This window comes from Acanthopagrus latus, chromosome 13 (genome assembly GCF_904848185.1).
Source record: "Acanthopagrus latus isolate v.2019 chromosome 13, fAcaLat1.1, whole genome shotgun sequence".
In the NCBI taxonomy this organism is placed as follows: Eukaryota; Metazoa; Chordata; class Actinopteri; order Spariformes; family Sparidae; genus Acanthopagrus; species Acanthopagrus latus.
In genome coordinates, this window is record NC_051051.1 from 9,424,618 (window position 1) to 9,437,114 (window position 12,497).

At 42.7% G+C, this 12,497-nt stretch overlaps 2 protein-coding genes across 4 annotated transcripts in view; one reads left to right on the top strand and one right to left on the bottom strand.

Moving 5' to 3' along the window:
- LOC119031069 (pecanex-like protein 1) overlaps positions 1-3,963 on the top strand; it is a 28,276-nt gene extending 24,313 nt beyond the window's left edge. For all 3 annotated transcript variants that reach the window (XM_037119199.1, XM_037119198.1, XM_037119200.1), the window contains exon 36: positions 660-3,963. In XM_037119199.1, the coding sequence (XP_036975094.1) occupies positions 660-812 (153 nt within the window). In that variant the 3' untranslated portion in view covers positions 813-3,963. The remainder of the gene's footprint in view (positions 1-659) is intronic.
- A 1,407-nt stretch (positions 3,964-5,370) lies between these two features.
- zgc:165604 (uncharacterized protein LOC792578 homolog) lies at positions 5,371-9,815 on the bottom strand. The gene is made up of 7 exons (XM_037119787.1): positions 9,605-9,815; positions 8,516-8,670; positions 8,177-8,243; positions 7,807-7,938; positions 6,843-6,998; positions 6,273-6,395; positions 5,371-6,180 (listed from the first exon to the last, which is right to left on the bottom strand). Exons 1-7 carry the CDS (start codon positions 9,744-9,746, stop codon positions 5,984-5,986), a joined length of 972 nt encoding a protein of 323 aa, XP_036975682.1. The 5' UTR covers positions 9,747-9,815; the 3' UTR covers positions 5,371-5,983.
- Positions 9,816-12,497: the final 2,682 nt, after the last annotated feature.

The following is a 12,497-nucleotide window of genomic DNA, read 5'->3' on the forward strand; positions in this document are numbered from 1 at the left end:
CTCCAACTTGGAGCAGGTAGCAATGTTACTTCGCCACGGTATAATGTCACCACGTCAACAACATTCATTGTCATTGTCACAAAATGACTTTTTAAAAATAATATTAAGATGCTCATGCAAACAAGTCTTTTTGTTTCTCTGTCTACTGTAATATTCTGATATTTAACAGCATTACAGTGGACTCTGGCCACTTGTGTGGACATTTTATGCTATTCATGACATTTTAGAGACCAGCTGATTCATCAAGGAAATGAGAAAGTAATTGGTGTAATTAGCTGTGACCAAGTGATTTCAACTTGCTTGCAGTTAAGGAACGCAAACAGGAAGTGGGATAGAACTGTACAGTACTTTGTCAGATTGTGATCAGAAATTCTCAGCGGTTAGACAAGCCTTCACTATACCTGTTTCATCCACACTTTAGTTGACTTGATTTGTTGGGACCCACATATTCTTGCTACAGCCTGTTGTGTGCTGTTTTACATCATTTCGTTTCTTAAAGCAACATTGGGGGGAAGGCTCATTGTCTGGGTGGTCAGCAGATACGTGTTGATGTGTATATACCCAAACCAGCTTGAATGCTTTCATAGTTGTGAGAACGTTGTTTTTTCAGTAGTGTGTTTTGGGGGTTGAACAAACTAAATCTGTCTCATCTTTTACAGCCTGCTCCTCCTGCACCCCTACAAGAGGTCAGTCTGACGCAAGATCCTCTGGGAGTTACTCAGACGTTGGACCCGAGCCTGCTGAGCGCAGGGGACCCCCCCACCCCCCGAGAGGAATCCACAGAGCTGCCTTTACTTGAGCACCTGCGCTGAGTCTGCACTGGGAGACCCCGAGTGACATTCTCTGCAGTGAAAGCACAGCTGACCACGGTCGACTCTGGAGCGGGTCCGGCCCGCCCAGACCAGACTCATTCCAGCCTTCGGGACTCATTCCATCAACCCTCCTTTAACTAACTCAGTGGAACTATGACTTCCTCTAATGGCCCACTGCAATACTGGATGGATTTGGTCATATACACATCAGCCCCTCTCCTTCTCAGCCAAAGGAGTTCCACATCTGATAGCATGCGGAGCTGATGCACGTCAGATCATGAAATGATTTCAGCTAACCTGTTTATTCCAAAGTCCGCTTTCATGAAGGCCTGGTGAACTCATTCTTAATGTTTTTCTTCTGACAAAGGCACTCAGTGTCTCTATGGACAACCTTTAGGTTGGAACAGTAGTGACAGGCCAGAAAGGCCAGTGCAATTATAAGGGATATTTTGCTTGAGGATTGATTATTTTTCTATACTGGAGAATAGAGGATCGCCTCTGACTTTTCTCTCACTTGACATCTGCAGCAGGATTTTTTTGTTTGGTTGGTTTTTATCATTTGCATAACTGTTTTTTTGTTTTGTTTTTTTTTCTTTTTTTAAGATCTTACAGTATGTTGCTGTATGTGCAGGTGGAGGACGTGGAAACCATGATAAGCCTTGTTCTGTTTCCCCCATGCTCACGGACCTACATCATGTGTCAAACAATATTCAACAGTACATATTGACGAATGTCAGAGCCTCCACTTCTTCTTCATCCCTGCACATTCAAACATATTCAACAAGAAAAAGAAAATAACAACACATCCCCACCAAAATTGTCATCTTTGTCCTCTGGCCTATTTCCTACAGAGGTGCCTGACAACATCAAACACTCAACAGTTCTGTCTCGGAGCAAGATTCAGGGAAAAAAAAAAAGAAGAAAACAAAAAAAAAAACCTCCCCTCCATCCCAGCCAACATGTGGTGCTTTTACTGCTAGTTTACAGTCTGTTTAGGCCTGCACACCAGTCCTGAATCTGACTAGCAACACTGAGATGTGGAACGACTTCAGACAGAGCTGGTGCCCGTGGATCAGGATCAATCTGTGAAAATGACTTGATCACTAACCAACAAACTGGGAGTGTCAGAAAAACTTAGCCTTTTTTTTTTTTTTTTTTCTTTTGATGAGTGGAATGTCCTTTTTTAAAAATTGTTTTTACTTTACTTGAAGAGATCCTCAGTGTTTAAAGGGCACTGAGTTTTGTTTTTCTCGGGATGACCGATCAATGACGCCCCTCTCTGATCAGATCCACTCAGCTCATGACTCTCTCAGTAAGCAGGGACCCAGGCTGCTTCGTGTGGGGAGCTCTGTTTTCTTTGCCTGCAGTCCGGCGCCTCCCGTTACTATACTACTGCTTCTGCATCTCCTGCTACTACTAATATACCCACTACTACTGCTGTTTCTACAACAGTTAAATCCAGCGTTTTAGTTGGAAATAAACAAAGTTGAATAAATACTGAAAGCAAAGGTGGAATATTTATTTGATTAATATTGTCTTACAGATATCTTAAACGGGATTTGTCAATATGGTGTGCTGATGTATCGAATTGGAAATCTGCCTTCTGTCAATTGTAAACCCCCCTCCACCCCCCCTCCTCCTCCACCCTCACCTCCCTCAACTTGTTTGGTGTCATCACATTTGTATCATCTCACTGATGGCTGTCTTTTTGTGTTAAAGTGTGTAACATAACTGGAAGTATCCCCCAGGAAGTCACTTTAAGTTGGTTTCTTTCCCACTCTTGCACTCTTTTTGTTCCACCACTGTGAAACACACTGAGGATTAATCGTGCAACGTGCACACGAGAGAAAAAAAAAGAAGAAGCTGGACCAAATTCCGACCAAATTTGGCCCCCAAATGTTTCCCCCAGGTCCAGCAGCTCTGTCCCCTATGTCTGCAGTGGTTGAGATGTTCAGAAATAACCTAATCGTCAAACCAGAAGACTGCCTCGTAGGCTGGTTTTCTCACCAAATCATCTCTCTGGAGCTCCCTGTTGGAAACTTGAAAGGAGGCCAGCATTCTCAGGGTCTAAAACGGGGGAAGAAACTCACTTCTTCTGCAGGACATTTTGGCCAAAGAGAGAAAACTGAAAGGGGGATTTAAAAAAAAAAAAAAAAAAAAGGTGTCACAGTTGTGCAGCAGGTTGAGTTCTGGGATCACACTGACATAAGAAAAGACGCCCCCTTTACAGTGTTTTACTCTTTGTGGGTTAAAATGTGCTCTGCATGCTGTTAAAGCCACATTTGTTAAACACTCTTGACTTTGCCGCGCTATTCCCAGACTTTGCCGTGCTGATTTTTTTGCCCTCCCCCCCTCCACTTTCAGCTCATGTGAACAACAGACACACCTTACAGAGTTTTTTTGTTTCCTTTTTTTTTTTAAATCTTTTTTAGCAGCAGCTGTGAGATTCGTCAGTCTCGGCTGTGAAGAAGCTATGGCGGGCGAGAAAAGAAAAAGTGCGTCAGTGTCCCTCTCGAAACATGTTAGTGACTCCCTCGACTCAGGAAAAACAGACTTTCGGATCAGTGCTGTTTTCTGTTTTTCTTTTCTCCTCATTCATCTTGTATCCAAAGCAACAGGGAGTAATCTTGTTTTTTTATTATTATTTTATGATTTTCATTGCTGGGAGTGAGGAAAGCACAAGTTCACGGACAGACCTGGGTGTCAATAAAAAGGGATTTCTCAATCTCTGAAATTATGTACAGCATGTTTCGTATATAAATATATATTTAAAATATAAATCTATTTTATTATTATTGGATTTTTGGGTTCTTTTACATTTAAGACACTATGTTGAGGTTCAAGGGGAGGGACTCTTGTGTTTACCCATCAGAGGTGAGAGCTGAGTGGAGAGAGGCACTCTTCACATTGAAATGTGCAGTTTGGGAAGAATCAGTTAATACTTCTTTTGCACAAAATGTATCATACACCATCCCACCTTGTTTATCGTTTTATTACTTTTAGTTATTTTTTTGGGAGAGGGGTCTTTTTATTTAAGAACTTTAAGTCAATGTTCAATGTTCTGTACAGTTTTTTATGTGATTTTTTTGTTTTGTTTTGTTTTTTTTCTTCTCCTATTTAAATTAAAGGTTTTTGTGTCTTTGTTTGCAAATCAACTGCTGTGAGTGATTTCATTTTCCTTTTGCTCTGATTGGTTGCAGGTCCATCCAGTTGCGTGCAGAGGTGTTTGGTTTGCACCAGTTGATCCCTTTCCCCTTTTAAAATTGAAAAGTGAACTGAGAAGTTTCACACTAATGCTAATTTGTAAATTAGTCCTGCAAAGCCAGGCTACCTGACTTGTTGGCTTTCCTTAAAAAAAAAATATGTTAAACACCCGACAGTCGTGCTAAACTGCCGTGTTGCCCTTCATCAAATGATCCGGCAGTAATATGCTGCTGATCAGCTAAGTTTCTGTTTAATGAGCAATTAGCCTTCTTAACCTCTAACTCAGTGCACAGTAATTACCTAAAATATGCTGGAAACTGTTTCATCTCACCTTGTCAGATTTTAATGGTTACAAACAGAGCCAGTTGGCCACATTTGTTTTTCGCTCTTGTCAGAGGGACGTCATTCCTCTCTGAGACAACAGGCCTGACTCTCGTTCAGTCTGTTTTGGTTTTTTTTCTTGACACTGAGCTCTCCGGCCTCGAGCGCCGTCCTCCTTTTTCTCTCCAAACTATACAGTCGTGTTTCCACCAGCGCCCTAGAAACCTACATGTACCTACACCCTGTTGTTGTGGATAACCATTTCACTTTTCAATCTGCGGAGAAGAAACAGACGAGACACTTCTTGGTCTTGAGACGCTGCAGCATTCATCAAGTGACATAAAGTGCTGTATACTGTACATTTACTGTCAGATTGACCACTTACTGCTAAACGTTTCCTCTGCTCTGCTCAAATTCACCGTCATCTTTTTGCCTCTCGCCCTTTCTCCCACTCTCCACTCCGTTTTTACAGCATTGAATCGACTCTCAATAGATATGTAATTACAGATTTGTTTCATGGCCTTGTTTGGGCGTTCTCATTTTCATAATCAATTGTTGAAATACTGAAGATGTTTTTGGAGTATCTTCTTTTCTAAGACTTGATGAATACAAAGTTGGTGCTTTGGTGCTTGGATATGATGTAAGGGCTTTAATAGTGTTTTTCTTTTTTGAATTATTTTTGGCCTTTACGTTGCTTTATTCAGGGCGGGTTTGAGTTCGAGGGCCGTTTAGCCCAGTTGTTGGGACAGACGTCCCACTGCTGTTTGAGCTCCGCCTGGGACTCGAACCCAGGGCTGCTGCAGTGAGGACAAAGCCTCTGTACCAACTGAGCGGCACCCCTTGAGCAGCGACTTTTGATGAGGGCAGGATACCAAAAATTAGTCCCCCCCTCCCTCCCAAATACCCACTCTCCTCTGATTGGTCAGCTCACACATGCCTGGGCCAGCACTGCTAACAACAATAGAGCAGCTGTGCTAAATCCCTTCTACATTTAGCAGACACTTCTGTCCAAAGTGACTTACAGTAATTCATACTCTGATGGTGGTGACTGCCATGCGTGGCGCAGCTTGGGGTTCGACATGCGGACCAGGGGAATCGGACCAGCAACCTTCCAATAACAAGACAATTGGCTCTACCCCTGAGCCACAGCCACCCAGTTCTCACGTGCAAAACTAGCTTCTAAACATAAATTATGCAAATGTACAACAAGGTAACGGAAGGTGATGTCACAAAGTCGTGGGATTACTGACACTTTTCAGTAACTTGGAGCTTCTTAACTTTGAAGACTTTCACCTGCACAAGGACCCATAAAACACTGAAGAAAAGGAAAAAGACAAAAAAAAAACAAAAAACAAAGTAGGTCTCTTTTAAAAGAGACCTTATAAATCATGGGACTGCAGGAAAAGATCGTAAGTATGTCACGCGGTACAACTGTAGATACATCATGGAAATAAAATTCCACACCTGCCGGAAACGTTGCATTTATTTCAATATTTGTGATGCTGTGCGGTGATGCAGTGGCATGCAGGGAGCACAGGGTGGACTGTAAAGATCCATAAACTACATGACAGCAACAGAGTCTCAGGAGTCTTTAGTTCGTCACCGGGGGGTTTGGAGAATCTCTCTTTTTTTTTTTTTTTGCGAAATCATACAAACGAGCGCTTCATCAGAGACGGAGTGTAGTGTATCTCGTTGTAACACTCCTCCTCCTTCCCTTGCCTCCACCTCCCGTCCTGGCCCGTGCGATGGAGCCACAGCACGAGCGCCAGCAGCGCCAGCAGCACCAGGCACATGGACAAGGTGAGCAGCACGCCCTGCAGCATGCCCGAGGAACTTTCAGGGGCTGCGGAGAAATGGGAAAACATTACAAACCACTCATGTGGCTGTGCTGAAAGGAGGCAGAGAGGGATTATGGGTGATCGAACAGCCGCTCACCGCTGTAGATGGACAGGTTGACGTAGCAGTTCTCCGTTCCCAGCACGTTGGTGGCGGAGCAGCGATACAGGCCGGACGTCTGAGAGGACACGTTGACAATCTGGACGGAGCCTGACATTTCCCCTGAGGGACAGAGGGAGAAGAGAGACACTGGTGATGTCATAGTGATGTCATTGGGGGAATTCTTAAAAAAAAGAAATCAGAAATGGCGGACTATGCTCCCTCCGTAGATATAAAAGGCTCATTCTAAGGTAACAATTCTGAGTTTCTTGTGATTAAACACTAATGAAAATATAATTAGAAGTATTACATTAAAATTCTGCCCGTATATCCTACACACTGGACCTTTAAGTAGAATTATCATCGAATTATAAACTCCAACACCTTGTACTGTGCGAACAGTTCAGGTTCACTCGTACAGCATTTTATAAACTATTCCCTGAAATGTTTTTCGCTGTCTATGAGATCTTGAGACTTTGAAAATAAAAAGGATGATCTCACGCAAGATTATGATTTGGTCTAATGATCGGTCAGATTTGTGTGTGTGTGTGTGTGCGTGTCTGCACTGACCCTCCATGTTGATGGGAAGTGCAATTTCCTCTGGATTCAGTTTATCCCAGTGGATCTCTGGCGTGGGGACGCCCTCCGCCACCGAGCAGGACAGAGTGACGCTTCCTCCCATATCTATGTCTCCGTCCCACTGACACGCAGGCAGCGAGGGCGGCGCTGCAACAACAATCATTAGACACTGTACTAGAAGGGCGTACCTCACTGCAGTCATGAGGTACTTGTACTTCACATGGTCATTTTCTATGCTCTGCTCTTTCTGATACAATATGTACTTATGATATTGTGCAGACTGTGAAAGCAGCAGTGCATTTATTTAAATTTAATTAATTTTATTTGCATCAGATAGAAAAAATAAGTCTGATTCTGAAATGTTTTAAAATGCTCATTATATAATTCCATAATCAGCCAGGCTGTTAATCAGTCGACCTTTGATACTTTACTGATACTAAACTATACATATATATTTATCAAAGTAATATTTTAGCCCAATATCTTTACTTTTACTCAAGTGTGACTTTTGCTTACTTTCAACAACAACCAGTGTATCATCAAAGATTATATTTGTATTTGTATATGTTTTGGCATGCATTGTCACATGTATGTGGATTCCATCCATATATTAAAGTGTATTTTTAAGATATAAAATTATATTTTCCAGTATATTGCAATATATCCTTGTGCTGTAAGGGGGGTTCTGAATGTCAGTACATCACTTCCTGGCAATCCATCAAATACCTGTTGAATAATTGCGGTCTGGACCAAGATTACCAAGATTAGAGCCGTTCTGCTGGCCTCTCTGTTTGTCTGACAGAATTCACACCAGTAGTGGCAGATGTGGTCGGGAACACACTGAATATGAGTGTCCGACTGCAGGGATGGATGCATCCCTGACTCAGTGTATTAAATGGTGAGTGTTTCAAATATGTGTGAAGTGCTTTGGTGAGACAACGTGTGACACACTCACCCAGAACATCGAGCTCCAGCTCTCCGATGCCAGGGTCTGCCGTCTCTGGTGGGTTGTTGACCATGCAGCGGTAAATACCAGCATCTGATACACGCGTGTCGTTCAGGACAATGTCTGCACTCCAGGGGATACCTGCAGCAGGTTTACATGAATAAAATGAGGTCCCCAGAACGCTGTTGGAGACTAGAAAGGTGGCATGGTTCACCACATAAAAACAAAGTAAATTAAGTGAATTAAATTGTGTTGTCCTGTAAGGTCAGTTTGTTCATTCAGTCATGAAAACATAGAGACTTTATTTAGTTTGATGGGTATAAAAACATCAGTTGACGATGATCTTTCTCTTCTCCAAAAACCCTTTTTCCGGTCTTACCTGTAAAACCCACCCTGCCGACAAGGGCTGGATCCTCAATCACCTGCCCATGGTCGTACACAATCACCTGGAAGTGAGCGCAGCCATTTATAGAGGTAGTTTCAGAGCATTGAAATACAGACCGGCCTTCTACCGACACACGTAGTGAAGCCTGAGCTGCAGAAATGATTTGAAAATACAGAAACGTTCAAATATTATCCACATGGCTGGCACCTGATACAACCCTGAAAATACCCATCCTGAAATAAAGACATGTATGATCAGTTTATAAGTATGTAGCTTGTTGAGAGAGGCTGCCTATGTGTGTGTGAGTGTGTGTGTTTGTGTTGGGAGTCACACCTGTGTGGGGGTTTCCGGGCTGGAGAGGGGAGCCAGAGTCCAGATGACGTTGAGTCTGGACAGAGGGCTGGAGGTGAAGAAGGAGCAGGGCAGCACCACGAAATCCCCCTGAACCACCTTCAGGCTGGACTCCCTCATGGTCACCCTGAGTGCAACTGTGTCCACGGACGAGGCGTGGGAGAAAAAAAAAAGGCCTACTCAGATCTTATGAAATCCTGAGAATCCCTGGAGTTTTGGAGTTATTCCTTAAATATTTTATTCTGCCTTCAACTTAGTCTCCCTGTGCAGACGCCACTGCTCCCTCTCCACCTTCATTACTGAAATAATGAACCCCCCCTCCCTCCTCCTCCTCGTCTCTGTCATCCCCGGGCCTTTTGTGTGTGTGTGTGTGTGTGTGTGTGTGTGTGTGTGTGGGAATTCAGCGTGCATATTAGTTGTTAATTACACTTGACAGCTTTGAGGGTGAGCCAAAGCGGTCACAGACTGAGTGGAACAACAGCCCACTTCACTGGGATGTGCTCGTGAAAACATAACGTCAGTCCGAGACATTGTCTCTATGTAGATCACCAGTTCTCCGCCCTTTCAAATTAAAATTCACAAAACGACAAACGTAGCCTTTATTTGTTACAACTGTAGTGGTTTTAAAAAAAAAAAAAAAAAAAAAAAAGTGGATTTTCAGGGTCACAACTGAATCTTTATCTCATCGCACGTCTACATGATTAAAGCACTTATTTGTGATCTGATTTAACATTTCTGGTCGGGGGCGGGTGGAGGGGGGTGGGGGGGGAAAAGTGTTTGAGCTTTAAATAGTTAATGATGGACACTTTTAGCACGCTTTCAAAAAGATCTGCATTGTCACAGTCAAACATATCAAACATAGCTTTAGAGCTATCTCGTGTCAGTGTGGATATAACTCTACAATGCAGATTAAAGGAGTCTGAGTGGACAAATGTGCAGTTATGTCCTCTGAAAGAAGCAGCGGGGAGCAGCTTTGAGAGTCCCCGAAAACACTTGAGTCTGCAGCAGCTTTGTGCAATAAAATGTCAGATATGTGTCATGTAAAAGACAGAAGACGGGGGGCCCACTCACCATTCTGCAGAGCGGTGAAACACGCGCACAGGGTCCAGAGCATCCATCTTCCAGCGGAGCCCATAGCTGAGAGGAAACAGCTCTCTCTCTTTCTCTCTCTCTCCCCTGTGTACGAGCTGGTGGCCAGGGAAAAACTAGGCATGCATGATTAATCTATTGAGCGACGCAACAAACCCCACCCTCCGTTGTCCTCGCTCTCACTTCGCTCCCACCTCGCACTGTCGGGTAAGAGATAAACTAACGTGACTGCAGATGGATTTTTAATGAAGTATGTATGGAGGGTAAAGCAGGTCATGCTCGTAGTCTAATTAGTCAGTGTAACATAAGTAAACACAGCTGCTCCAGAGAAGAAAAAAAAGTTACCTATATAAGACAGCGTGCAGCAGGGTGACACACAGTATATGTGATGTGCGGCGGCAAGATTTTTGTTGCAAGAAAACTCACCAGACAGGTTTTTCCCGCCAAACAGCCAGCAACTGGCGATACCGGCGACTTCCTGTGTGCTAAAACAGTAGCCGCCGTAAGCTACTGCTCAAACTGAACCGAGCTGCTCGTTTGTTCGTTGGTTGGTTTGTGGGCATGATTACACAAAAACCGCTGGACGTTTTTTCAGCAACACTTGGGTGGAAGACGGGTCTCAGCCCAGAACAGACCTCTTTAACTTTAAGTGCGCATCCGGATCCAGGAATTCTTCTTCACTTTCTTTAACATTGTGAAATAGGGGTGCTTTTTGTCATGTTCGAGCATGAAGTGCTCTAAAATGTCCCGGTAGGCGACTGCGCTGACTAATGATGCTCATTTTCCAGCAGGCCTTGGCACCTTCCCACACTGCCAAACGTACCAGAAGCTGGTTCAATGACCACAATGTTACTGTGCTTGATTGGCCAGAATCTGTGGGGTTCAGGTCAAGAGGAAGGTGAGAGACATCAGAACCAACAATGCAGATGCACCTGAAGGCCACTATCAAAGCAACCTGGGCTTCTATTACACCTGAGCATGCGGCTCAAAATATTTAACTTTTTCATAATATTCTAATTTTTTGAGATATTTAAAATTTTTGCACACCTGCGGATCGGCAGGTTTTTACAGGCCGAGGACCGACAAAAACGCCCTCGCACTGGTCACTCCACCTGCAATCGTGAATGGATTTTAATTACAATGTTTTGGTACAAAGACCCATAAAGTTATCGTGCAAAATAATAAAGGAGGCCATCTGAGATAAATTGGTGGGTTTATTTTAACATTCTCTGATGGGGATCTGAGGCTCTGATCTGTTTCACATCCTATATATTCAGTAATTTTTGGAGTGACACTTGGACAAAAGAATCAAAGATATGCTTTTGGAAACTTTTTTCTTTTTTACTGTTTGAAGGTATTTTAAAAACAAAACAATTAAGCAAAAGATGAACTGATGAACAATGGATGATATAATGAAAGACGACAACAACTTTGAAGTTTTCTTCAGTCGTGTTGCAAACACGTCGTCTTTGGTGGGCTGATTAAAATCATATGATATAGTCAGTTTTTGCTTCAATTCGTAGCTTGTTTCAGTTGTTAGTTCTTCAAGATTGTTAATTGGCAACTGATTGAACTCTTCTGCTCTGACTACTTCTAAAAGCTCACAGATCTGATGAGGTAAAATCAGCTGCTGGAGACTTGTTGTACAGCTACAAAAAGAGTAGCAGAGTCCCAAAATCAGCTCTTCCTTTCTTTCTAAAAAAACAAACAAACAAAAAAAAAACAGTGGTTATCCCCTCATCCATGTACAGTGACTCATGGGTGTGAGGCAGACCCCAGGTTGTCACCGCCCTGATGAGTTTTTGACACTGGCACCCGAGTCGGCTGGCGATAAGGACCTTCATCCAGTTATGACCTATGGGCTAAACAAACCTCCGTCACTGCAGGTTTTTTTTTTTTTTTTTTTGAAGGATTTACATAAAACATGTTCGTTAGTCGTGACTCACACGGGTCGAGTCGATCCGCCTGCCAAGTTCTGCAGCGATCATCAAATTATGTTCCAGTTTAGACGCTCGCCAGTCACAACCAGGCATCACGTGGTGGAGCACACACACGCCATGAGGGCCGAAAATCAACACAGTCAACCTATCTGTCAGATTTAATCGAGGGGGGAGTAACTAAGCACATTTATATTTATTTAAGTCCTGTTCACACAATTTTCATGTGCTTTACTAGTATTCTACTAAAATTTATGTGATTTTATATTTTATTATGATTAATTATTACAAGTGAAGCTACTCAGCAGTTCATAATTCATTCAAATGAGCCTCACCCTCACCAGTTGCAATATTAAAGTGATAAAGTGACACATTAACGCATCAGGAATTATAATCCAGCAATATAATATGTATGATTCGGTAAAAAGGACCATTCTGCATGAGTACTCTCACTTTTGGTACTTTATACATGTGGAGTTTAATTTACAACTGAGTATTTTTACACCAAAGTTTTGCTACTTTTTGTGATGTAAAAGATCTGAGCACTGTTACTTAAGCACAAACTCGAGATACTTGTACTTCTCACGTTGCAATGTTGCAGTATACTGGTGCTCCACTACATCTCAGAGGCAAATACTGTACCTTTGACTCCACTACATTTGTCTGACAGCTTTAGTCACTTTTCAGATCGGATAAGAACCATGTATCTGACAGAAAGGGTAAAACAACTGCCTGTAAGTCACGTATCAAATTTAGTGATTTTGAATTTGATATTTCATATATATTCTCTTGTGTGTCTCTTACTTCTTAGCTAAATAAACTATTATAACCCCTCTCGGGTTGGCTGGGAAATAAATCATCACAAAGCAGAAAAAGACAGGGAGGTTTTTCTCACACCATGAGAGCTTTTTTACGATATGTGGTCTTCAGCAATGTAA